We start from the raw sequence: 26,294 nt of genomic DNA, 5'->3' as shown, positions 1-26,294 counted from the left end.
CGGTGAATGGAAGGAGAAAAGTTTGGCTTCTCTCTGCCACAGCATTCACTATGAGCCCTTCTTGTTCTCATACACATATTTTTTCCTAGCAGATTCTGTGGGAGTGGTTTGGTGGTGGTGGGTCATGTGACCAAGTAGGCATGTCTGTGAGTGACACTGAGTTGGCCATCCCCACTCGGTCACAGGAACCTCCCCCCACAGAACCAGTAGGGAAAAAAACTGAATGTCACCCCTACATTATACTCTGAATCTTTTGTTTTTCCTGGTGTAAAAATTCCCAGGAAGCTTTGTCAAATTGCAAATACAGTGTTTCCAAGAAAAAAAATGCATTCTATTACAAAGATGCTTCAGCCCTGGGACTGTTAGAAATGGTATCAGAAATAAAATTCAACTGACTATGAATTTGCTATACTGCATGTATTTTGAAGCTTCTATACAACACATCTGTAATAGAAGACCAGTTTGAAAACACCTGAAATATTTATTTGACACTAATGCAGTTGCCAAACCATGACCTGAATAATCTTTCTTATTTTTCAAGGTGTTAGAAACATTTCAGTGCAATGAAAAAATATTGTTTTACTTTTACAGCTTCTTTAATATGTCATGCTTCAGTAGGAAAGTTCTCATGTTGTATATAGCTGTTTTTAGAAGAGCTTTACACCTAATTTTATTTTGTTTATCTTTAACTTGTTAAAATAAAAAGATATAATTCCTAATCAAATTTTAGTATTAAATCTACAAATTCCTGCAGACTCTTTCAAAGTCCTAGAAAATCTGTATGTGTCAGGTTATCAGTGCACATATTTTGGATTTACTATAATTTGCTTACCATTTAGGTAAGAATACTAAAAGGGGATACATACAGAAAATAATTAGAAGATATGTTCCATATACTATGAGATTTTGTTGGTCTTCAAGAAGAATTGGCAACTTGGCTTGCAAATGAAATTAATAATTGTGACAAGTCAGTTTCTTGAAAATGCCTGGCAGCATCTATGTGACCTTCACCAAGACAAAAGAAATATCAATTCTGCTCATATGAGGGATTAAACTCACTCCTGCATTCTAACAATAACAAAATAAGATCCTTAGAATACAAATCTAGTATACAAGGTGGATACCTGTAGCTAAAGAACAAGGTGTCATGCAAAGTTTTTTTAAAAAAAGGAGTTTAAGAATAAAGAAAAAAAAGAAAAAAACTAGACTGAAAAATAACAATTATAAACAAAATGTGCTGACAAATCTGCTAATGAAAAAAGGAAAATAATAATAATAAAAAAGCAAGAAGGAGATACACTAGTCACATGGGATGGAAGCTCCCATCAAGAATTCTGTAGACTTTGGAAGTTTACAAATGAGATTGCACAGCTGTATAATCTGATTTCACATCTGTGTGAATAACAGAAACCATTTCATTCCTCCTGATGACTCTAAGGTGGTTTACATTTAAAAAGTAACAACAATTAGAAGAAAGAGATAATAATAGATAATAAAGATGGTGAAGGCTCAGATTATTTCTCTTTTGAGCTTAATAGCAGAAAGAAAAGTGTAGTAGAAAATCAGTTTAGAAGCAATGTTATGATGTAGCCGCAATAAATATTTTTTTAAAAAATGGGCAATCACAATCAATACCTTTAAGCCATCTAGTGCATGTGTATTTTTCTTTGGATCCTGGCTCATTCCTATCACATGTCATCCAGCAAAATTCTACAACTAGTTAAAGATAATCCCTGGTTTACAAAAATTCCCTTAGTGAATGTTCGAAGTTACATGATAAGTGCCCCCTAGCGTTTGCAAATAAATCCCGAAAGTACGAATCTTGCAGCACCACAGCAATTGTTCACCCTTACGAACAACTGCAGAGGCTCTGCTACATTCATTCTGCACACTGCCAGTCCATTCGGGCATCCAGAGGCCTTGCTCAGCACATTGACAGCCGAAATGGTGGGGTGGATCGGGCCTAGGTGATTCTGTTCGGCCGTCTGTGGGCCTCCCCTGGCCCGTTGCAGGCCGAAATGGAGTTCTCTGGAGCTTCATTTCAGCCTGCACTGGGCTGGAGCGTCGGATTCGCCCATCAGAAGCTCCACTTTGGCTTGCAACCTGCTGGGTGAGGCCTGAGGAGGCACAAACAGAACTGCAGAGGGTACATGTGGCTGAGAGGCTGGAGAAGAGATTGTTTGCTAGATCTTCACAAGGTAAGTGACCTGGCGCAGCAGGTTGGGGAGGGGAGGAAGCAACTGTGAGGAGCATGAGGTATTTCAGTGGGTTGGGGAGACCTTGAGTAGTTTTAGGCAGGTGGCCTGTTCCATCAATAGCCCAACCCCAAGTCTTCCCCACCCTGAAATACCTCATGCACACTTAACGAGCTTTGCATTTGATTAGCGAATGTGTGGGTGAAAGGAAGGAGTGATCCAGTTCAAGGTATGAGATTCACTCCCACGAATCCTCGGGTTAGGAACAGAATCCACTACATTCCATTACATTCATAACTCAAGAACTACCTGTACTTGTGAACTATAAAGACCATAATCTCCAATGGGCTAAACTAGACGACATTAGGTAACATTTAGTGCAAAACCTGCTATATACATATTTTAATTTCCAAGTTTTGTTAAAAAATTTGAAAAGATAATTTGACCTATTATTTAGCTAGCTTCATAACAAATGGCAAAAATTGTAAAACACAATCATTACTTACATCTGTATTTATCTTCCAGATGTGCTTTACACAGTGAAATTATACCAGTTTTGAAAGACAGGACTCGGATCTTTCCAGTTCGACCCCTATTAATATTAAATAAATAAACAAATAAGCAATAATGTAGATGCAAATAATAATACCTATATCTAAGCTTATTAAAATGTCAGAAATAAAAATGAATTTCCCATTTTAGCACAAAACAAAAAAGATCAAAATAATAGTTTTTATTGGAGTAGTACATACCATGTTTCCCTGAAAATAAGACTAGTCTTATTTTCTTTTCAGCCCCAAAATAAGCATGTCTTATTTTTGGGGAATGTCTTACCCACTTACCTTAGACCACCCAAGTCACACCTCCTATGCCCCAACACCTGTCGCACTGCTGCCCGATTTCTTCTGTGGTCGCTTGCAGCAGAACACCATGTAGCCCATCGCGTTGGTGCCACTCACAGCAGAACATTGCATGGCTTGTCATGGGGGTGCCACCGGTCACAGGACACCATGAGGCTCGGCGCACCAGTGCCGCCACTTCCATCAGCAGGCTGTATGGTGCCTTGTGGTGTTGCGCACACGAGCGGTGGCATCGGCATGATGTGCCATATGGTGTCCTGCTGCAAGCGGCAGCACCCACATGAGCCACGTGATGTGTGGCATATGTGGCAGCATTGAGCCATTAAGCATCCTGCCATAAGCAGTGGCACTGGCACAACGTGACATGTGGCGTCCTGCCACAAGCAGCGGCACCGGCGTAATGAACCACGTGGCATCCTGCCCAGCAATAGCGCAACAAGCCTTGAGGCATTCTGCCACAAGAGGCGGCACTTGCGCAGTGAGCCATGTGGCATTTGTCTGTGAGCAGCCGCAGAAAGTTGGAACAGCAGCACGACAGGTGTTGGCACGTGAGAGGCCTAGCTGTGATGGTCCTAACATAAGTGAGTGCGGGATACATTGGGCAGCTCCATCTCCCACCCCCACCCTAGCTTGATTTTGTACAAGGTGCCTCGCCCCACCTTGTACAACCAGATGGTGGTGGGGCTTAACTAAGACTTATTTTGGGGGGTAAGGTATATTAGGCGCCGGCTAGGGCTTGTTTTCAGGGTGGGTTGTATTTTCAGGGAAACACGGTACAACATACTAGATGTAGGGTAATTATGCTCGCACAATTTTATAATAATTTGTATGCTGAATCTTTTTATGATATTTTCAGAGTTATAAGCATTTTTCTAAATCATAAATATAATCCATTTCCAACTCTGAATAGTAATTCTGCATATACGATTAGACTTGTATACAGTATATACTTAGTTTATGAGAAGTAGCTTACTGTGAAATGTGATTAACAGTTACATTTTGGCACCTAAATGATTTAATAATTTTATTAGTATATCAATAACTATTAAAATTGAAAACAATTAACAAGCATTAAGTTCTATTTATAGGATCATACAAAACTTCAAAATTAAATGGTGTAATTAATTTTGTTGTTTTTAAGATTGATTAGTAACTTTCAGCAACTCTTTCTGAATTTCAAAATAATCCCAAATTTTCTCCCATCGAAACAACTATCAGTTGTTATTTTTTTTAAAAAAAAACAGAATAGTAGTTTATTACAATCAACTGGTACAAAAAAATACAGAGACCTACGTGTCATAAACATTCAAAAGCCAGTTGAGGCACATATCTACACATAGAGGGACGTTGACTAGGTTATTGTGCTCTTGTTCCAATTTATCATAAATGGTAGTTAAGCAGTTAATGATCTGAAGTACATCAATTGGTTGATCATTCTGTTTGAGGTTGTGCTGGTCCAAGGCATCACATGCAGCAGACAGATTCAAAAGATCCACTGTAATGACAAAAAAAAAAACCCAATCCCTAATATGAAACAGCTGTGATAAAATAATCACATCATTTCAACTTAGCAACAGTTGAACTGTTGAATTTAGCAACAGTTAAAATACAAATATGTTAAATTGAAGATACAAAGTTTAAATGTATCTTTAGTACCTATTGATGTCTTTTTTCTAAGCAAGTGATCTCAGATTTTTAGCATAATCGTAGCTACTAGTTTAAAAACTGTTTCTTGTTCAGCAAAGATTTATCAGTCACCTTCCTGGGATCATGAAAAGATACCACCTCTAATATAGAATTTATTAGTCAATTGGAAATAGTATATCATTTTTAAAAAAGGAGTTTAAGGTTAAGTGTTCATAGCTCCAGTGGGAGGCTGAATCAATAATGATGAACCCTTCAAGGTTTGAGCAGCAGAATAACTGTATAAAATGTATTTAGCTAAAGAGAGATCATTATTTTATAGATGCTTTCTGCTCAAAGAGGCAAGTTTCTCTGAAAATTTTCCTCTAGTTTTAGTTAGTAAAAACATACACAAAGCCATTAACAACATCTTCAAAGATATAAAATTCACAAGGGAAGAAGAAAACAACAATAAGCTATCCTTCCTGTATATTCTCATCAGCAGAGTGATGGCAAACTAGAAAAACAAAAAAACACCCACAGAACACATAATTCTTTATTGATCAAATGTGATCAACAATGGTACATATAAATAGCAAGTAGTAGGCAGTGGTGGTATTCAGCTGGTTCGCACCAGTTCAGGTGAACTGGTTGTTAAATTACCCATCCCCAGCTATCAAATTGGATTCTGGGTACTACGCTGTGTTGCAATGTTCTCCACTGGGCAATGGGCAATGGAGTGGCCAGCACGAGGAAAGGAGAAGGCCGCTTTCTCTTCTCCTTCCCTCATGACAGCTGCTCCGTTGCCCATTTCTCCATTGCAGCACAGTGCAGCACACAGGATCCACTTTGATGGGGAGGGGAGTGTAATTTAACAATCGGTTCGCCCAGGGTCAGGTTGGCTGTCATGAGGCTCGTCCCGCAGGTGCAGCAGAGTTGGAGGATGGGGATGGGCCAAGCCTCCCACGACAGCCAACCTGACCCTGGGTGAACTGATCGTTAAATTATTTGAATCCCACCACTGATTATAGATCATAATCATAGTTACAATCATTAATCAAGTTCTCCACTATCAAAGTAACAACCCAACCTTCTACAAAAGAACCTGTGTAAAAATACTAGTCAGACAAGCACAAACACACTGCAACAATCTGAATATCAGAAAAAGGAAACAGATCATCTATACAACATCTTCCAACAATGGATATCCATGCAACTTCATCAAATGCCTGTCCACTCAACACAATATAGCTGAAAAGGATAACCCAGCCATACATTAAAAACATCTCAGAAACCACCAACAGACTATTACATGGCATGGGACACATCAGGATATCACATCCGCATAGGATAACACAGGAGTCCCCAACCCCCGGATTGTGGCCCACTGCCAAGCTGCAGCCCATTTTGAACCAGGCTGCCAAAATGGTGTGTGTGTGTGTGCGTGTGTGTGTGTGTGTGAAGCTGCATTTGTGAAAGTGGCATGTGTGCGAAAGCATCCCCTTCCCCCCCACCTCCATGCCAAGAACGCTGGCTTAGCACACAAAGTTCTCCAAAACATTCTAATTAACCCAAAAAACCCAGCAGCTCCGAGACAAAAACCAGGAGTCTTCTACAACAGGAGTCCCCAACTCCTGGGCTGCAATCTGGCAATAGTCTGCGGCCCGCCAGAAAATGGGCTGCACTAGTGAGCAAAGCCCCATCTGAGTACATGTAGGATCCAGGCTGCGGGTGAAACTACACCTTTCCCAGTCCATGGAAAAACTGCCCTCCACTGAATCAGTCCCTGGGACCCAAAGAATTGGGGGCTATTGATGATCAATGTACTGCAATACCCACTAGATAGGACAAATAGGCAGAAGACTAGCAAAACGCATTCATGAACACCAATTAGCAATCAGAAGACATGATGAAAACTGGGGAATTGTGACCATTCTAGACAAGTCAAGTCCAAAAATGTTAGAGAATTCCTGGACGCTTGACACTCTGACAAGTTAGCCATCACCAGGGACAAAAAAAACAACTATATACCATTCAAAAGAGACAACCAAGCAAGCAAAAAGGAAGTAAAAAAACCAGAAACTCTGTTCATCAATTATCAACACTCAGATGAGCAGAGATTAACACCAAGATTAATATTAGACCAACAATCAAAAAGCAAACAATGCCCTTTTCAAGGAGCTGCCAAACAAGCTAACAGTAAGCAGTCCAACCAAAGAACCACCAAGGCCACTCCCACCAATACTGACAGGGAAAGCCACAAGAATATAAAATGAGAGTAAATCCCACTCCCCACAAGCATTGATGATGTTACCTAGTTTGGGTAATAAAACATCTGCAAGAAAACAACCAAGCTCAGAGAACACCAAGGGTCCCTCAGTCACTTAAATATTGTATGGGACATCACTAATAAGCAGTAGCAATGTGAAAATATGTTTGCTTAAGATTGATATAAATCTCTAATAATAATGTTTGATTAAGTAATGTTTAATATATGTGAGCTGCTTTTTTCTTAATAATTAACCTTAATGAAAGCATTTATTTCATTATTTATCTTGACCAGAAACTTTTTGTGTGTGTATGTGGGTTGTGTACACACACAATTTTCAGATAGTACACACCAGTGATGTGCGGTGAGGTTTATGGCTGGTGAGGCTGGTGACGTCATCAGGAAGGTGGGGAATGGGACCACGTGTGCTGGAGGCTCAGGCTGCCTCAGCCTCCAGCACACGTGATCCCATTCCCCGCCTTCCTGAGCGTGCTCCGCCGACTCGCGCTCCGCAGTCCTCGAAAGCAACTGGGGAACGACGAGAACCTTCCTGCCTCTGCTGGACTTTGAGCACTCCTCGCGACTGCAATATGCATATTGCAGTCGCGAGGAGCGCGCGAAATCCAGCAGAGGCAGGAAGGTTCTCGTCGTTCCCCAGTCGCTTTCATGCCTTCGTCATCCGGGAGCGGCGACAACATTTCTGCCTTTGCCTTCCGCAGCTCCCGGGCGCGCCCGGATGGAGGTAGCCAGAATGGCGCCGAGGCAGTCTGGCAGGCGAGCGACCGAGGATCAGGCTGCCTCGCTCGCTCTTTCGTCCGCCTGGACCGCCTCGACATCGCTGTGGCTACATCCGTCTGGGAACCCAGTCACTTTCGTGCCTTCGTCATCCGGGAGCGCCGACAACATTTCTGCCTCCGCAGCTCCCGGGCGCGGCCGGACGTATATAATGTTATATATATATATATATATGTATGTATGTATGTATGTATGTATGTATGTATGTATGTATGTATGTATGTATGTTGTATTTGTACTGATAAAATAAATAAAGGGAGACTAGTATAGATCTATTTCGAGCTAATTAGCTCTCACCAGCTAGCCATACCCTTACTGGGATTTGAACCTGTGCTGTTATATATCTCAGGCAGGAGCCTTAGCCACTAAGCCACAGGATCGCCTCCTTATCAGTTGAGCCAGGGAAATAAGTATATATTTGTGTTACAACCCCTGGTATATATATATATATTATATTATATTATTTCATGAAGAGAGGTGAGGTTCTGCCTCCCCTGCCTCCCTGGTACACACAAACACACACCCCACATATTCAGTGGCAGTGGACAGTAGCACAGAACCCCAAGGATTCAACTTAAGATGTCTTTATAGTATCTTTACTAATGTCTTATTGAGAGTGATATGTGGGATAAACTCAAATACTTTTTTCTCAACTTTCACTAAGCCCTCTTGAGATGCAGATATGTATGCAAAGTGGGAGAAGGTTAATTTAACTGATCTATGCATGGAAATATTAGATAATTTAAGAAGGATTTGATTTCTTGTAGCTGATGTGACAGCTTTTGTGTATCTTTCTATATAATCACTGGCAGCATATAGACTGAAAACAGTCGCTAATCAGGAAAGTGAATACATAGAAGGGAGAGTGGGACTGTATGCATTGAATAGAGATTCCAATCACTAAGCTGAATGCCAATTGGCTATTTATGAAAATTATTGTATTGTAATCTATATAGTCCCTTCAGTGAAAAACATATTTAAATATGGTTTGGCAAAGACTGGCAAGAGCTTTATAGAGAGTAGGACCCTAACCAAAATAAGATTTAAAATTTTACAGATAAAGATGCACACTAGCATTTCTTAGTCTAAAACTGTACTGTAAAGAAAGCTGCCTATCCAAACTGTACTAATCAAAGGAGCAGATCTAATTAATGAATTTCATACAGTAGGTACCTGTAGTACATGAAACAAAAGAAGAAAATAACTAAATGTTTAAAATCTGGAACCTTTTAAAAGGAAGAGAAAATTGAGATTTCTCCACTAGCCTCACCATTAAAGAACATGGCAGAAGGGCCATTTTCTTCTGAAGGATTTTCCAAAGAAGATAAATACAGAAAGTTATAAAATCTTAAAGGAGATTTACATCCGATTTCCAGAGAGATAAGGACAGAAGGGGATTTTTGAGTGAAGGCATCACTTCTATGATTTTATTTTATTCTTACCATTTTCCCATTTGTAAGAAAACTAAATTCAAAACTCAGTAATGGTAAAGATTTTACCAATCTGGAGATACTGGTTTCAAATATAATCCTATTTGCTTTCTTGGGATCTAATTTCTGCAATCAGCTTTAATCTGTATCCGGTCAAGGTTCTATGATCCCTATTTTAATGGATCTTTGGGGAGGGGGCAATTACAAAAGAAACCCCAGCATACGGGTTTTTTTACTCCAGGTTTTCAATTTTGAAACATTTGAATGGGAAAAATGTTTGGAATTTTTGTATAAAGAATAACATTAATACCGATATGTATTGCAAAACTCTAGCTTTAACATCAGTTGTTCTTCTAAGGGATTTCTTTATTCATTTCTGCATCATACTGTATTATTTGGATATCTACATATAGTATTATGTTAATTTGATATTTATTTTATTTCCATATCAAAATATTTTACTATTAACAATATACTTTTTGCCAATTCTGTTGAATGAAAAGTGGATGCAAACTAACTTTTTGTCAAAAATGAATAGAAGCACAAAGTCAAAATCAGAGGACGCCATTTATAATAACATTAATTATATATTTATAATTTAATTTAATATAATTAATGTAATATATTAATTATATATTGATATAATATATTTATGTTAATTTATCATAAAACCTCACAAGTTATTCATAGCAGAAAATAATATTAACAAATTAATTCAATAAATAAAAGACTTGAAAGCAAAATTGGATTCTTATAAGGATGACTTTAATAATAAACACGACAAATTAATTATCAAATTAGAATGCCAAGTTAAAAAAATATAAGACTGGGGGGCAAAATGCCAGGAGTGTTCAGTTCATAAAATCCAAAAACTTTTTTACATTCCACTGACTATGCTATCTGAAAACTCATTGTGACAAAACGGGAATATAGAAGATAAATACAAACCCAAACATGAAGCAAGACCTGCTTACCTTTTCATGAATTGATTTCATTACTGACATTTTTATCAAAATATTTTCAACCAAAATTAATGGATGAAGAGCCCCTTTAAAAAGCAAGCAAAATCATTTTCAAAGCTAAAAATGGGGAAAAGGTAATGTATTTCTTCAGGAGAAAACTATTAAAATGATAACGTAAGCCTGTTGGAGTGCAAAAAACTTGAGGAAAAAAAACTGCAGCCTAAGTAGATGGGAAAGAAATTGGATAGTATGTATGTATGTATGTGAAGAATTTACCATTGAATTTAGAAAAACAAACCCACAATGATGAATGAAAATTTATAATCTTACATGTTGAATCTGAGAGAAAAAATAGTTCAATTTGTGCCCCGAACGACAACAAAATAAATTCTACGGAAGATATTTTCATTCATTTCTTAAAATGCAATTAAGAAACATTCTTGAAGATATTCAGAATACTCACAACAGAGAGCTTTCTGTAGTCTTCGGAGCTTCATGGCAGTTCTATATGCTGAGAATCGAACATTGTTCAAATCAGCTGTGACACAAGTAAAAGAAGAAAAGGACATAAATTATTTTATCACCAAGCATGTTTACTCAGTGAACACAAAAGAACTCCTAAAATATATTTAAATGTAAAACAAATCACCTATCACTTTATATAAAACAAAATCAGTGATTATAAAAAATAGTACTATTGTCAACCTGCAAAATTACTTCAACTGAAACCATGCTTTATTTCTGCTTCGTTTCTTGGTTGCCATTCAAGGGTGGGGGGAAGGGAACTTAGGAATGTCACCACATTTCTCAACTAGTTAGTCATAATATCTACCAGCCAGCATGTGAACTAGATCATGTTATCAGACAGCTATTGAAGCTGGGCGGGAACCTATGACTGGACTGATTGGCCCATGTGATCTGAGAGACCTAAGGGGATGGGGAAATCCTATTCTTTTAACTATGCCTATGTGCGGGAATAATGTAGAGCTAGCTTCCTCTTTCTAAGTGCCAATATGATGTACTCAATAAAGGGATTTTTGAATCTGAGCCAAGCTTCTGAGTCCTGATTTCCCACAGTTCATTACTCGGAACCATGACAACTACACTCTGAACAAAAACAGCAGAGTTTAGGCCGAACAAGGTGCTATTTATAGCTGTAATTTTATTCCTACTTAGTGGGAATATAGTCTATCGTGCTTAATAGTAGTATCGCTTCTACTGTCTGTAACGTCAAAAAATGAGTCGTAAGACTATTCACTCAGTCCCAGAGTCATTCCTCGAAGCACACAATATTTATAATGCTTTACAGTTCTCCACCAGTTCAGTTTACTCCTTCCAGATTTTCACGTCTTCATCAGCCACCTCACCAGTTTTTGGATTCCAATAATAGTTCCAAGTATTTGTGAACCATTCTACTTAGCAATCTTCAAAAGTCTCAGAAATTTGCCTTCCTTAGTTATGAAACTAATAGGTATTAAACAATATACAGCAAAAAACAGTCTTCTAGATGTGTTTACCTCCACTCAGTGTTAAAGATTACCATATTTTTCAGATTATAAAACACACCTTTTTCCCTCAAAAAAGAGGCTAAAAATTTGGGTGCATCTTAAACACTGAATACAGCATTTTTGCCTCCCGAAACCCTACCCCCTTCACCAAAATAGCCATGCAGAGCCTTTAGGAGGCTTATAGAGTGCTCCTGGGGGCTGGGGAGGGTAGAAATGAGCAAAAACAGGTCATTTTTTCCTCAATTTCCCCCCCCCCTCACTTGCAGGAGCATTCTATAAGCCTCCTAAAGGCTATGCATGCCTTTTGCTCATTTTTGCCCCCCCCCCTCAGAGCACTCTACAAGCCTCCTAAATGCTATTCATACCCTTTTTTGAAAAAAAAGGGACCCAACCATTTTTGCTAAAAGCGGGCCGTTTTTGGGAGGTCTGCAGAGAGCAAAAGCTTTTTTTTTTTTTTAAATTTACCTCTTCAAAATCTTGGTGCGGCTTATACTCCGGTGCATCTTATACTCCGAAAAATATGATATTCCCAGATCTTCCTAGCCTTATAAAACTATAGCGTATTTTCTTTCTTTCACCAGTAGATGCCATCATCGCCTAAAATTTCAATATTATACCCAATCTAATGGTGTCAATTTTTTCAGATAACTTCTTTCATTTTTCTCCAATAATCAGCCCAATGTTTCCAGCATTTTAAAATGCCTTTTCAAGATGTTGCCAATAAAATGTTCAAATCCAGTCATTCTATATTTTAAAAATTATATCCTCTCTTAGGTTTCATTTTCTTTCAGGTCTGTAGTCTTCCTCTAAGTATGTTAGCTGCTTTAAACATTTTGGAGAATTGTCTTTTCAGAGTTTCTTTGAGGTTTAATCAGGGGTGAAATGCTACCAGTTAAGGCTGGTTCACCCAAACTGGTAGTAAAAAAAATGCTACTGTTCGCCCGAACCGGTAGTAAAAAAAATGCTTTAATAAGTCAGCTGTGCAACAATCAGCTGTGCTTTTTAAAAACATTTATAGAATTTTTACTACCTATTTGCCCGAACTGGTAGTAAAAAAATGCTTTAAAGTGCAAAAAAAAGTTCTGATTATCAGCTGTGTGACAATCAGCTGTGCCACGGATCATTGGAACTTTTAAAAACTTTTTTAAAGCATTTTTTACTACCTGAACCGGTAGTAAAAAAAAATGCTAAAAGTTTAAAAAAACAAGTGCGACAATCAGCTTTGTCTGACTGTGAGGTTCCTGCTTGTTGCACTAAGCCCCGCCCACCCAGTGACATGACTACCAAGCCCCGCCAACCAAGCCCGGAACCAGTAGGGAAAATTTTTGAATTTCACCACTGGGTTTAATCTCTAATAAAGTTGAAGATCGTCTCACCCAGCTCCAGTCCACTGTTCAAACACTGCTCCAGCACATTTCTTTCTTCGGTTGTCCCAGCTTCCCGGTGGCCATAATGGCTGCCTCTCCTTCCTCATTAGGAGAGTCAGCCTCGGATGAAGCAGGACAGTTGCCACTCTCTGTGATCTGCAAGGTGTCCTTCCTTTCTCCATCATCCCTATGAGGTGGCTTTAGCCCTTTAAGGGTCCCCCAGCAAGAAGAGTTCAGCCTAGGTTTGCAGAGCCCACTTTCTATGACTGTTGCAGCGACACAAAACCAGTTATCCTGTGGGCCCAGCTTCTTATAGGAGAGCCGTAGTTTTAAATATTTTGTGGACAGGTAGACTTTGCTGCCCACTTGGAATGGTGGCTGGGGGGAATGGCATTTTTCGGCTTGAGCTTTATTAAGAGAGCCATGTTGGCACATCTGGGAAAACCCAAATCTGAAAGCTTCTAGGTTTTCCCAACCCAGGTGAAAGGTCCCCACACCCACAAGTCCATCACATGGTCCAATCTCCCATTGCCTTGCTGGCAGTTCCACGCATCCAGTTCCTGTCAGGTGCAGAGAAAAAGGATGACCTTGGCTTTCTAGAAAGAATTTTGTTGTGACTACATAGTATGTGACTCCTTACAACCCCCCTTCTTATTTTCCCACAATAGAAAATGCATAGCAGAATAATAGAAAGTATGGCAGGCCAAACACCCAAAATAAAAGATGGCAACAGGCCAGACACATGTACAATTTTGAGCCTTTCCAGGCCACTCCATCTTTGAGGGTCAGTTCCTCCTTGTTGTCTTTATACTACTGCAACTTGTTCTTTAGGTTTTGGGTCATCCCTCCTCAGCCTACTGTCTTTTGTCACTGGGCTTGGCCTCTCATCGTGGCTTGTGACGCCTGTTGGGGAGGGGGGATCATGGCATGGGCCACCTTATGTTTACTGTTGAATCGTGGTTTCCTGGATAAGACGTCCACCAAGAGGTCCCCCCCCCCCCGGATGTATTTTAAGTCAAAGTGAAATAGCTTGAAATATTGCATCCAGTGAACCTGCTTTGGGGAGTCTTCTTGCCGTTTTCAGTGCCTCTTAAGTTTTTGTGGTCAGTCCATACTTTGAGCAGCCACCAACTGCCCTCAAGTACGTGCCTCCAGGTTGGTAGGGCAAATCGAACTGCATAGGCCTTCTTCCATACTGCCTCCTTTCAATGTCAATAAGTTTTTTAGAGGTGTAAGTGCATGGCTGCAAGTTGCCTTTGGCATTCTTTTGTAAGAGCACTGTGGTGGCTGCCACATCACGGACATCAGCTTGGACCACAAAATGCTGTTCGGGGCAGGGTGTCTGAGGATAGGGTCCTCAGCAAACCACTTTTTAAATGTCTCAAACACCTGCTGACAGTCTAAGGTTCAGTTTAGGGGTTGGCCAAGCCACGGCTTCTTCCCCCCATTTCTAAGAGTTTGGTGAGAGGCAGGGTGGTCTCAGCGAAAGAGGGGATGAACTTCCTGTAGAAAGTAGCAAACCCCAAAAAGTTTTGGAGCGCTTTCCCTGTGAGGGGATTGCCAGTACAAAACAGCTTTAACTTTTGCAGGATCCATTTCCACTCCTTCGCTTAACACTCAGTAGTCCAGGATGATCTTGTGGAATTCACATTTTGACAGCTTCGCATATAGCTTAACTGCAATGAGTTTTTTCAGGACTTGGTGCACCAATTTTACATGCTCACCTAGGGTTTCACTGAAAATGAGGATGTAGTGAAAGTAGACGAGGACGCCTTTATAGAGATGTTCATGCAGCATCTAATTTATCAGTTGCATAATGACTATGGGGGTTCCTTGTAATCTGAAAGGCACCACTTTGAATTGAAAGCTGCCTAATGAGCAGTTGAAGGCAGTTTTCCATTCATTGCCTTCCTTTATTCGCACTAGGTAGTACGCTTCCCACAGGTCCAGCTTGGTAAGACTTTCCCTAAGGTAAGTGGACCAGCATGTCCTTCATGAGAGGCAATGGGTAGGTTTTTTTCTACCCATACTACATCAATTCCCCTAAAATCAACACATAATCTCATCGACCCATCTTTCTTTTCTTTGAAGAGGACTGGAGCGGCTACTCTGGACTTAGCTGGCTGTATGAATCCTCGGGTTAAGTTGGTGTCAATGTAGTCCCTTAATTCAGTCATTTCTCTTGGAGTCACGGAGTATATCTTCGGTTTGAGCAGTTTGGTTCTTGGCACAAATTCTATGGCACAATCAGTGGGGTGGTGAGGGGGCAGGGTATTGTATTCCTCCTCACTGAACCCATCAGCTAAGCCTCGGTACTCTCTAGGAACCTAGGGCTCCCTGGCCATGATTCTGAGGTGGGGGCTATTTTTTGTTTCACTTGGAGCCCTCTAGCTGACAGACTGATCTTCCCTCTGTAGGGCTAAGAGGGCTAGGAGGAGGAAGGGGACCTAGCCCGAGTTTTAGTTTCTAGTAGCCACCTTCCCACCAAATGGTAGGGCCCCATTTGTCCAGCCATGCCAAGCCTAGGATAACCGTGTGTGTCATTTTTTGCACCACCACGAACTGGATGAGCTCCCAGTGGCAACCCATCTCTACCCACACAGACTCAGTGACCAGGGTGGCAGGGGCACCCTCTATTAATGATCCATTGTCTTGCTCAAAGCATATGGAACTGGTTAGGAGTCTCGTCTGGATTCCTCTGGCACAGGGGGAGATTGATCAGACATTGGGTACATCCCGTGTCTATGACCTCTACTTCACTCTAGACTCCCATCTTGGGCACCACCAGTCTCGACATAATAGCGAACGGACAGATGGCTTCACTTACCATTGGGTCACCCTCACTGTCATTGCCACTGTTGCCTGCTGCTAATGGTGGGACTACCTGAGCCAGAGTTGTCTCTTCTCCCTCAGGGGGAGGGGAAACCTCGATGGCTTGGTGGACAAATTTCCCTTTTACTGTGGGTTTCCGCAGCAGTTTCTTCGGTTTGGCTGTCACAGGGATTTTTGCTTGAGGGACAAGGGTCAATGCCTGTCATTTTGATGCTCGGTAACCCTGCTGGCCACCCTGGAAGCATTTGATTGATGTCGTGGAGGTCCTCCTGGGTTGCCTTCCCACTTGGCGGAAGCCAGATTGTCAACCAAATTGTCTCTTGGGCTTCTTTTATGGTGCCGCTTTCTGGTGCCAGTGGAGCTTGAGATCCATAGCCACTGCCATCTGGTACCAGCGATGTATGCAGTCTGGGATGCCTTGGCAGACACAGGCATGGCATAACTCCTGGTCTAGGCCCTCTTTGAAGAAGTGCACTAGGAGGTGTTCGGGCCAGTACTATAGTTTCCCGGCAAGTCTCTGAAATTGTCTGACATACTCTTTGGTTGGGTGGCCCCTCTGTTTGAGTGCCTTAATTTCTGCCTCCGCTTCCTGGCCCTAGCCCTCAAATTGCGTTTTTAAGCTCCTGCAGAATGCCATCGATGTTTCCCAGCTCTGGGGCTCCTTCATCATGCAGCTGGTCACTCACTCCGCAGCTTCTCCCTCTAGGTTCTCTGTGATGGCAATGATCATTTCCTGGTCATTAGGTTACTTGTTCCCATAGCGATTGATGTGAGCCCACACCCGGTTCAGGTAGAAAGCCAACTTGTCCAGGCTCCCATCGAAGATAGCTCTGAAGCTCAGTGGGGTGACAGGCCAGGCTGGAGGCAGCAACGGTAGAGCAGGTGTCCATTGGGCCTGGACCCAGCCTTGTCCTGGGCAGTAAGCCCAACCAGGTGGCACCTACCATGCTGATGGCAATTGGGGTTGCTCCAGTGGTCTGGCCAGTCTCCGACATCTAGATGGGCTCCACTGCAATCCGGGGCTCAACCAAGCCTAAGATGGCAGCAGAAGGCTGACAGCATGGGTCGCCAAGGTGGTTGACCAGTCCCGCCTGGAAAGACTCATTCGTGGCCTGGACTGGGCCAACAGGAACTGTGGAGGAGTTGCCGGTCTTCTCCTCCATCTTCCCCAAGTCTTCTTGCTACCTGGGTAGACCAGGTAAGCAGCTGGAGCGTGGCGTTTAGTAGAGCTGGTTTAATGTCAGGGTTCCAAGTAACATACCCACAGCAAACAAAACTCAAAGGCAGGTAGATTCCTCAAAGAATAGTTTTATTGGATATGCCATATTGGCACTCGTTGGTGAAAATCAACTCTAAACGTTCCCGTGGTTTTCACCTAATTAAAAGTAGAATTTTTTTCACTTACTCAAAACAATCAGTCACATGGTCCAATCAGGATACAATCCAGTTGCTAGGTGACCTCAGGCCTCTCCCTTCCAAGCACCAGCAGAAATGTCCTTGGTTCCCAAGAGAAAGTATTTTGTTTTGGCTACAAACCCCAGCTATCTCTACTCCCCCCTCCCTACCCCTTAGCTCCAGTTGTGGCAGCCCTGAAGCCTCACAAAGACCCCAGTCTGGTCAGATTAAGGGTTGACATAACAACAACAACAACAACAATTATAATAGCAGCAGCAGCAGCAGTCCGGGTAAACAAAGGCCACATCAGATACTATGGCCCCTGGCATCTGTCAAAAAATGGGCTACAGGGCTCAGTTTTTACTGCTGGGGAAGCAGGGCATGCAACTGTAAAGCAACGGGAACAAAAGGGCAAAACCTGGACAACCAAAGAAATCAAGAAATCATCAAATGTTACTACCAGGCAAAACCAACAGCCAGGGGATTTCAAAAAAGAATGATGCAACTGTGAAAGGTAACATACGGAAGTGACATAACTGAACAACGATTAATGGATCAAAGAAGTTTCATCATCCATAATAAGTTTTCACAGATGTGGAAACACAACCTCTAGAAACATTGGCTAAAAAGAAAATAATAAATATTGATGAACAGGCTGAAGAAATTGTTCCAGCACCTGTAAAAACTGACCAACTATTGGAAGAAGCTAACATACAGGATGAAGATCCTCCTGTGCAACAACTCAGAAGTATAGAGCTAAGTGATCTACTTTCATCCCATCCAGCATACTACGTGAAACAAACCAACTAATGTACAGCACAGTCATCATTATAACTGCAGAATTGGGTTATAAAATGCCAAAAAAGAAAGCCACTGGAACACCAAAGTGGAAAATTCAACTTGAAAATAATAAAAAAACCCGAGATGTCAGCAATTTGAAATACTTGAAAGAAGGAAAACTAAAGAATCAAAGGCTGAAAAATACCTTACACAAAAATACTACCTAGAGGAAGAAACAATAATGGAAATCATGAAATAACTAAAAGAGCGAGTTATAGCAACAGCAAAGAAAAGGGTGTTGGTACTAAACTGGTTGTCCACTAGGACTCCAAGATCCCTTTCATAGTTACTCCTGTTGAGCAAGTACCATCTATACTGTACCTGGAGGGAGGGGTCCCCTTCTGCAGCCCTGCCAGATGAAGAGAAACCTGGTAATCTTTCCTCAGGTTCCAGGCCGGGGGGGGGGGGGTTGTTTCTTCCTGCTGCTGGCCTTGTGGCAGATGCCTTTCCTACTTGGAGGTAGGCTTGCGGGGGGGGTTGATCCAGCGCCTGCCTCTTTAGCCTCCTTGATGGAGATAATCCTCCTTTTGGACTTTGCTTGCCTCCCCCGCCCTTGGCTAATGCCTCTACGATGGTCTCTAACCTTTTTAAGGGCTCCTCAGTGTCTCCGATGGTTGCTGCTGCAGGGCTGAGAGCTCGGCTCCTGCCGGCCTCCTCTGAGTTGCTGGGGGCCGCCATCTTGGACCACGTGGTTTCAAAATGGCCCCCGGCTCCAAATTCAAAAGGCACCTCTTTGCTGGAGCACATGGAAATGGCTTGTGTCTTTGTAGGCTGCCATGCGGCTTCCGCTGCCACTGGGGGTCTCTATCTCGCCTCCCCCTGCCTCCTGCAGCTCTTTCTGAGCTTCTCCTGCTCTCACCTTGTTCTCTGCTGATCGCTGCCAGCACAGGCACTCCGGGGCATTTTAAAACGCAACAGTTCATCGCTCAACCCCTGAGGGGAGCACTCCGGCGCCCTTAGAGCCTCCTTGGGCATTGCCCATGCTATAGGGGCCTCTGCGGAGCTCGCTTGCCTTTCTTTGGTGAGTCCTCACTTAGCGCCCTGGGTCTCACTCTGTGTCCTGGGCTGCGTGCCGCCTTAGCAATTGTTGCACTGCCTTTCTACCCCCACAGGGGGTTTCCTCAGCCTCTGGTGATTGATCAGGCAGCGTGGAGGCAATTCCGATAGCTTTTGCAGCAATTTAAAATTTCCTTTAAGTTTCTTCAGGATCTCATGATGAACACAGCCGTCCATAGATAGACTGAGTCGATAACTGGGTGGAGCCTGGTGACCAAGGCGTGGCTAAAAGAGCTTATTTGACTCAGTCCAATCAAGAGAGGACAAGGTCAACCCATCCTGGAGACTCCTCCCCCTCACTATGGAGAATGAAGAATATTGTAATAACAACTGATATGGTTGCAAAACAAGTAAAGAAGATCAAGAACTGGAGTGCACCTTGCCTGGATAAACTGCATAGATACTGGCTAAAACATCTGACCATCCTCACTCACCGCATGGCCACTCACTTTGATGAAATACTTCAAAATGCAACAAGCGAAGCATGGTTAACCATACTTGATAATGAAAGATCCAGAAAAGAGCACAGAAACAAGTAACACCGCCTGATCACTTGTCTGCTGACAACATTCACACTTTTTACTAGCATACTAGCAAATTCAGTATTCACTCATCTGATGGAAAACAGTTTGTATCTGGTAGAACAAAAAGGAAATTATAAAAAATCAAGAGGAACAAAAGATCAGCTGCTCATTGACAAAGAGGTATTAAAAAATGCAAAACAAAGAACAACAAATTTAAATATGGCATGGATAGATTACAAGAAGGCATTTGACTCATTACCCCACAGCTGGATTAATACCTGTCTGGAAAACTTTGAAATCAACAAAAATATTTGTACCTTTTTGAAAGCAAATACGCAAAAATGGAAAACAGTTCTAACAGCAAATGGGGAGAACATTGGTGAAGTCAACGTTAGATGAGGAATCTTCCAAGGGGAGTCACTTTCACCACTATTGTTCAACATCACATTAATTCCACTGACAATAATCCTACGAAATACAAAACTGTGATACCAAATCTCAAGCCAAATGGCAAGATAAACCATTTACTATACATGGATGACTTAAAAATGTATGCGAAAAGCCCCACTGAACTTGAATCAATATTCAACACAGTTCAACTGTTCACCGGTGACATCAGAATGAACTTTGGACTTGAAAAATGTGCTATACTATCCATGCAGCGAGGAAAAATGGGGAAAAAAATAAGGAATAGAACTGGGAAATGAAAGCATTGTGAAAGCATTAGCAAAGGATGATGATTACAAGTACCTAGGCATATTGGAAGCAGGTAACATCTTGAATGGAAAAGTCAATGCAAAAGGAATAAATCAGGAGGGTCCGCAAAATATTAAAATCAAAGCTGAATGCTGGAAACATAATTAAAGACATGGGCAGTTCCAGTGATACACTATCCAGCTGGAATAATCAACTGGACATTGGCTAAACTGGAAAACTTGGACCGGAAAACATATAAACTTTTGAATATGTACCACACTTTACATCCACAAAGTGACATCAATAGGTTGTACCTGCCAAGAAAAGTAGGGGACAAATCTATCAAACTGTAGAAGAAGAAAAATTAAGTTTGAATGACTATGTGAACAAAAGTATATAAAAATTGCTGCAGACTGTGAAAATGGAGAACATTATAAAAACAACGGAAACAAAGGTAGAATATTTAAAAAAACAGATGGATGACAGATTAAATGGATGGAAAACCAAAGATTTGCATAGACAGCACTTGAAAAACATTGAAGGAAAATGTGAAAACAATTTGACATGGGCATGGCTTGAGATGGGAACCATCAAGAAAGAAACAGAAGGTTTAATACTGGCTGCTCAAGAACAAGCACTACAAACTAATGCCATAAAAGCAATGATACAAAAAACCACTGACAATCCAAACTGCTGACTTTGCCACAACAAAATTGAAACTGTTTCACATTTAATATGTGAATGCAGCAAAATTGCACACACTGATTACAAAGCTATTGAAAATGAGAATGTGAACATCTCGTGGGACTTTCAAATAGACAGATCATCATTTGGAACACAACACGCTAGATATCACAGTAGTTGAAAACCGAAACATACAATTTATTGATATCACAGTACCAGGAGACGCCAAAGTCAAAGAAAAAGAACTGGGGAAAAAATCACGAAACATCGCGACCTGGCCATCAAAACTACGCGATTATGGATGAAACATGTAACAGTGATACCCATTGTCATCGGGGCACTTGGTACCATGTCCAATAATTTTATAAAACACATCAAGAAATTACAGCTCCCTGCAATAACACCAGTGTTATTTTTCAATAACACTGAAAAAACTGCACTACTCGGAACATTGTACATTTTAAGAAGATACTTGGTTGATACCTAGGACACTGGCAGGAACCCGTATCAACCATTAGCACCAGTCAATGGTATTTGTGATGCATTTTTGAATGTTCAGTTGACTGAGTTTCATGTTTAACGAATAAAGTATATAATAATAATCTATTGCAACACTGAATAGCTGCCTATTATGATGCAGTATATAAGGGTGTTCTTGAAGAAAAAAGAAATGAGGGAAGAAAGAACTAGTCCTCCAACATAAGAATGCAATTTTACAAAGTACTACCTTCTCCTAATTCCACCCTGTTTCTTGGTAGCATTAAAGTTCTTCCAAAACTGCCTTGTTATATAATATACTTATTTAAAATGTCTTTTTCAAGTTCCAATTAACAGAACAGAATGGGCTTTCATACAAATCAAGAATAAATACCGTGCCTTGCCTGAAAGATTTCTACAGGTCACCATCATTTTTTTTTAAAGAGCTGCAAAACACATGATACCATTCCTTTATGCTTATGCAGGAAGCATAACCGTATACCAATAACAATAGTTGTCTCCATAGACAACATGACATTCAATTTCTTCATTCAGGTATAATGCAAAAAACCAAAATAAACCCAACAACAGAAAATAACATAGTTTATACAATATTATTTTGGCTTCCATTTTTAAACATTTTTTAGAACTGGGAGAAAAAGAACTTACCATATTTTTCAAAGTATAAGACGGACTTTTTTCCCTCAAAAAAGAGGGTGAAAATCTGGGTGCATCTTACACACTGAACACAGCATTTTTGGCCTACCGAAACCCCATCAAGATATTATATTAAAGAACAATAAATTGGGTAATTTACACTTGCTAAATATATAAACTGTTAAAAGCTTTTGGTCTGCTTTTTTAACAAGAGGTTTTACGTTCCTTTTGGCTTTTTTCTGGTCTTTTCAGCATGACAAGAGTTTCAACATACTTTAAATCAGCCAACAAATGCTTACAGGAAAGAAACAACAATTTTAGAATGTCCTTCTCAATTTCAGAAATGAATGCTATGGAAAATCTTTCTATACTAACAAATACTGGAAGAGGAGAAAAATATTCTAAAAGCAACAATAAACTCTTTATCTACCGGAAATATTTGTTCATTCTGCTAAATTGTTACAAAGTACTGATTGGAGGGATGACACAATTTTCTTACTCTGAATGCATGAACAATTGCACAAACTAATATGCAATCTTTTAAATATGCAGAAAGATGTGTTTTGTTCATATATGATTTCACCAAAACATATAATTAGACCTTCAAAGTGAAGTACCTCAGCTAGGAAGGTCCAACTATGACTACTAACATTACTTACATTGTAAGGTTACAGTAACAGAATCTTCCAAGTCTTGAAAGCCCATCTCTTCCCCCCTTGCCTTTATAGTCCATGTTCCTTTTGAAATGTCTGACATATTTCCTTTTGTTCTGTGAGCTAAATTGCTTCTTACATGACCATTGCCTGGTCTGCAGATGCTCTTCCTATCTACCAAAATATTCTCACATAGACTATTACAGATGTGTAACATTTTGCATACAAATTCTCCCTTTGCCTAGGATTCAGATTACCTCATATCAACATTATCTTCAGTCATCAGTTGACTCCTTATATAGCAAGGTATCTCATAATAGAGACATGTCTACAAATTCTACAGAGAAATAAACATAGCTCACAAAATACAAATGCACTTTAAAATAAAAAAATGGGAGATAATAACTTACTCAACCATAAGTCATATAGTAAACTCCAATGATTTCCTTCTTGTTGTCACACCACAAAAAAGAGACTTTTCTTCAACCTCCATATTTTGCATGCTACTGTATCTGCCAAAAATGTCACACACCCCTCCCCAGGACTACTGGGATTAAACAACATAGCTAGAAAAAGGCTGCTTCTTAAACAAGTCTACTTGTACAACTCAATGCTTGCTTTTACTCCTTTTTCTGTTATAGCTGTAGATGATACAGAAAAATCTCAATAGATTATTAGGGAAAGGGAGGTATCATTTTCCATGGAAGTGTGTTAAATACAGAATTGTATAATTCATGTTGATTTATGTCATTTCTGTAATTATAACTTTATTCAGGTGAGGAAAATACAATACTTTCAATCTACATTATAAATTTGCATAATGAAAATCTTCTTTGACTGATATAGTTATTGGAATTATATTTGCAACATTATTGAGGTAAGCGGCTACAGTATAAATAAGGTAAAATTAACATTTTAAAAATAGTATCTATCTAATTCAGGTAATTTGGATGCAACAGACTTGTCACCTGTTTTGAGGAGATGGAAATTTTCTCTAATAACAATTAGAGATAGGGTAAACTAAACGGAAGTTTTGCTGTATCAGAAATACTTTCTTTCCAGGCTAATAACATTTTTTATTTCTTTCAAAAAATTATTACATTTTTGTAAATGGCTATTTCAGAAATTTACATTACAGCTGAAAGAGCTTTTGCTTATGTCAGAACTAATGTATTTCAAGCACATCTATCCAAATTAGAAGCCTCGGAAAGAGAGGTGTTTCATAAGCTGCCTGTCCTCTTACACTGTAATACCTATTCAAAAAACTCATAGCAATTACATTCTTTACTGCTGAGTCATGGCTTGCACTTGGTTTTACTTGGAAGTTACAATAGAATACATTTCTTCTTGCTTGATTTCTGGATTTAGAGATCATACAAATAACCAAGAATTTGATCAACTAACTTAACAATATCAAAAATCAAATCCAAATAGCAGAAATATTCTTACTGGTGACTTTCAATTAAAAACAAAGCTAAAAAATGCAACAAGAAACACAAGATAGCAACACAACCATAGAGGCACAGGCCTTTATGGAAAAAAATAAAGCACTCCTAGATGTACCTGATGATCTTACACCCGACATACAGGACACGGGAGGGGCCGGAGCTCTGCTGCCGGGGGGAGAAGGGGCAATACCAAGAAAACTCAGATCACAAAAATGAAAGGAAATCGGCTTTATACAAATTGATTGAAACTTGTATATGAATTTATATGCTGACAAATTACTACTATGTAATATTGAATTATTTGTTTAAATGAATACTATGAGTACGGAGGCGGGGATACCCTTCACACATTGTAACTGCCAAAATTTGTAACCTACTCCAATACCCTTTTCCTTATTTTTTTTTAAAAAAACCAATAAAACTTTGTTTAAAAAAAAAGAAAAGAAACACAAGATAGCTTGGTAATAACAAAGACTAATCAGTAACTATAGCTAATTTTCCAATCATTAAAATAATCCATAGTATGTCAGTATAGGATAGTGCAATAAATAAAGTTGTTATTTAACATGTCCTTTTATTTTCATAGATCCAAATAACTGCTGAGTGTTTTGGGATGCATTTTGTGATTGCTTTGTAGGACATGATCTTCGTATAGAAGCCTAATTCAATTCAAAGAGGATTTTACTGCAATGCTACACCTGAGACCATTTGTTACTTAGATAACAAGGATTCATTAAAAATACCAGGGCACACTATTTGCTTCTTTACCAAGGATACGTAATGGCTTTCTGTGGCTTCTGGGGTGTTAAACCTGCATCATGAAATATAAGGGAATGTCTTAATTATATTAACTGAAGTAATTGGGTGCTACATTGTCCTTATCTTGAGATTTGTCAATACAATAATTTGCACTAAATAAATACATAAATAGGAATGCAATGTTTTCAAAAATGTTTGAGCAACACTCAGTCACACCTTCATACACTGAGTTTCCATGGCTGCAAGTGGGCTTTAATTTGTGTTTCTCCAGTTCTAATCTAACATCTTAATTGATAATGTTGGCTCATTTTAGTAATTCTGGTCTTTCCCAATTCTCCATGTTTCTAATTTATATTGTTATCCACAATGGCTACTACTGTCAGCAGAAATCAGTGATTTTGATCAGTCTTTGGAAATAAGGGAAGACATAAAGTCCTTATCTGACTGACCACAGTGTAAATTTTTGTCATAGTTTCATAATGAAGATGCATGAAAGGCTGCCACCTAGGAAATGTCACTCATTTGTGAGTGTGGTGGAGCAGGTAATTATATGGATAATAAACATCCAGTGTTTTAATATTACCATTTTGTACAAAATAAAAACCGCAAACTCTTAATAAACATTTTTGAGCATTTTATTTGTTTATTACACTTGTAAGTCACCATAACCTGCTAGGACTTCCAGCTGTTAAAAATATACATTTTAACATTATTATAATTTATTTTAGCCAAGCAAAATATAACAGCTGAAATTGTGGTAGATTTTACAAAAGAGTAAATGACATATTCAAATGTTTGTTTTACTTTTTATTTCATTTCAATGGATTGTGAGCAAGGTGCCTTCCACTGGCCATTAAAAAACAAAAGAAAAAAATGATCATTTGCAAAAAAAAATAGATATGGCTGTTTTGTGACTGCAAAATGTCAATCATCACTCCTTGTATTGTAATTACCTACTGTGGACCCACAGTGAGAAACAATAGATGTTAAGGATTTATAATGCAGTCACCTGATCCCTCAAAGAAAATATCGTAAACCCAAGAACTAGCTTCTAGAAAAATCAAAATTCCTCTCTTGTAAGAAGGCTCTCAATTTCTTCTCATTGTGACTCTTGGCAATAAACTGATAGGCAAAAGACTTTAAAAAGGTTTAAGATGTGGCATTGCAATTAGGGCCAACACAGAGCACAGGAATCTTCTTTGAAAAGGAAGAATAAACTATAACTACCTCTAGTTTACTCTGAGCAAGTCTTATGTCCTATATT

At 39.8% G+C, this 26,294-nt stretch overlaps 1 protein-coding gene across 3 annotated transcripts in view; it reads right to left on the bottom strand.

Annotated features, from left to right (window-relative positions):
* The window catches only part of DMD (dystrophin), a 1,188,090-nt gene that overhangs the window by 137,390 nt on the left and 1,024,406 nt on the right, over nt 1-26,294 (bottom strand). For all 3 annotated transcript variants that reach the window (XM_081951523.1, XM_081951524.1, XM_081951525.1), the window contains 3 exons: nt 10,598-10,672; nt 4,349-4,550; nt 2,702-2,787 (listed from right to left, as the gene is read on the bottom strand). In XM_081951523.1, coding sequence (XP_081807649.1) covers nt 2,702-2,787; nt 4,349-4,550; nt 10,598-10,672 — 363 coding nt within the window. The remainder of the gene's footprint in view (nt 1-2,701; nt 2,788-4,348; nt 4,551-10,597; nt 10,673-26,294) is intronic.

This window comes from Natrix helvetica (genome assembly GCF_964273705.1).
Source record: "Natrix helvetica genome assembly, chromosome: 4".
In the NCBI taxonomy this organism is placed as follows: domain Eukaryota; kingdom Metazoa; phylum Chordata; class Lepidosauria; order Squamata; family Natricidae; genus Natrix; species Natrix helvetica.
This window is presented reverse-complemented; position numbering and strand designations above follow the sequence as displayed.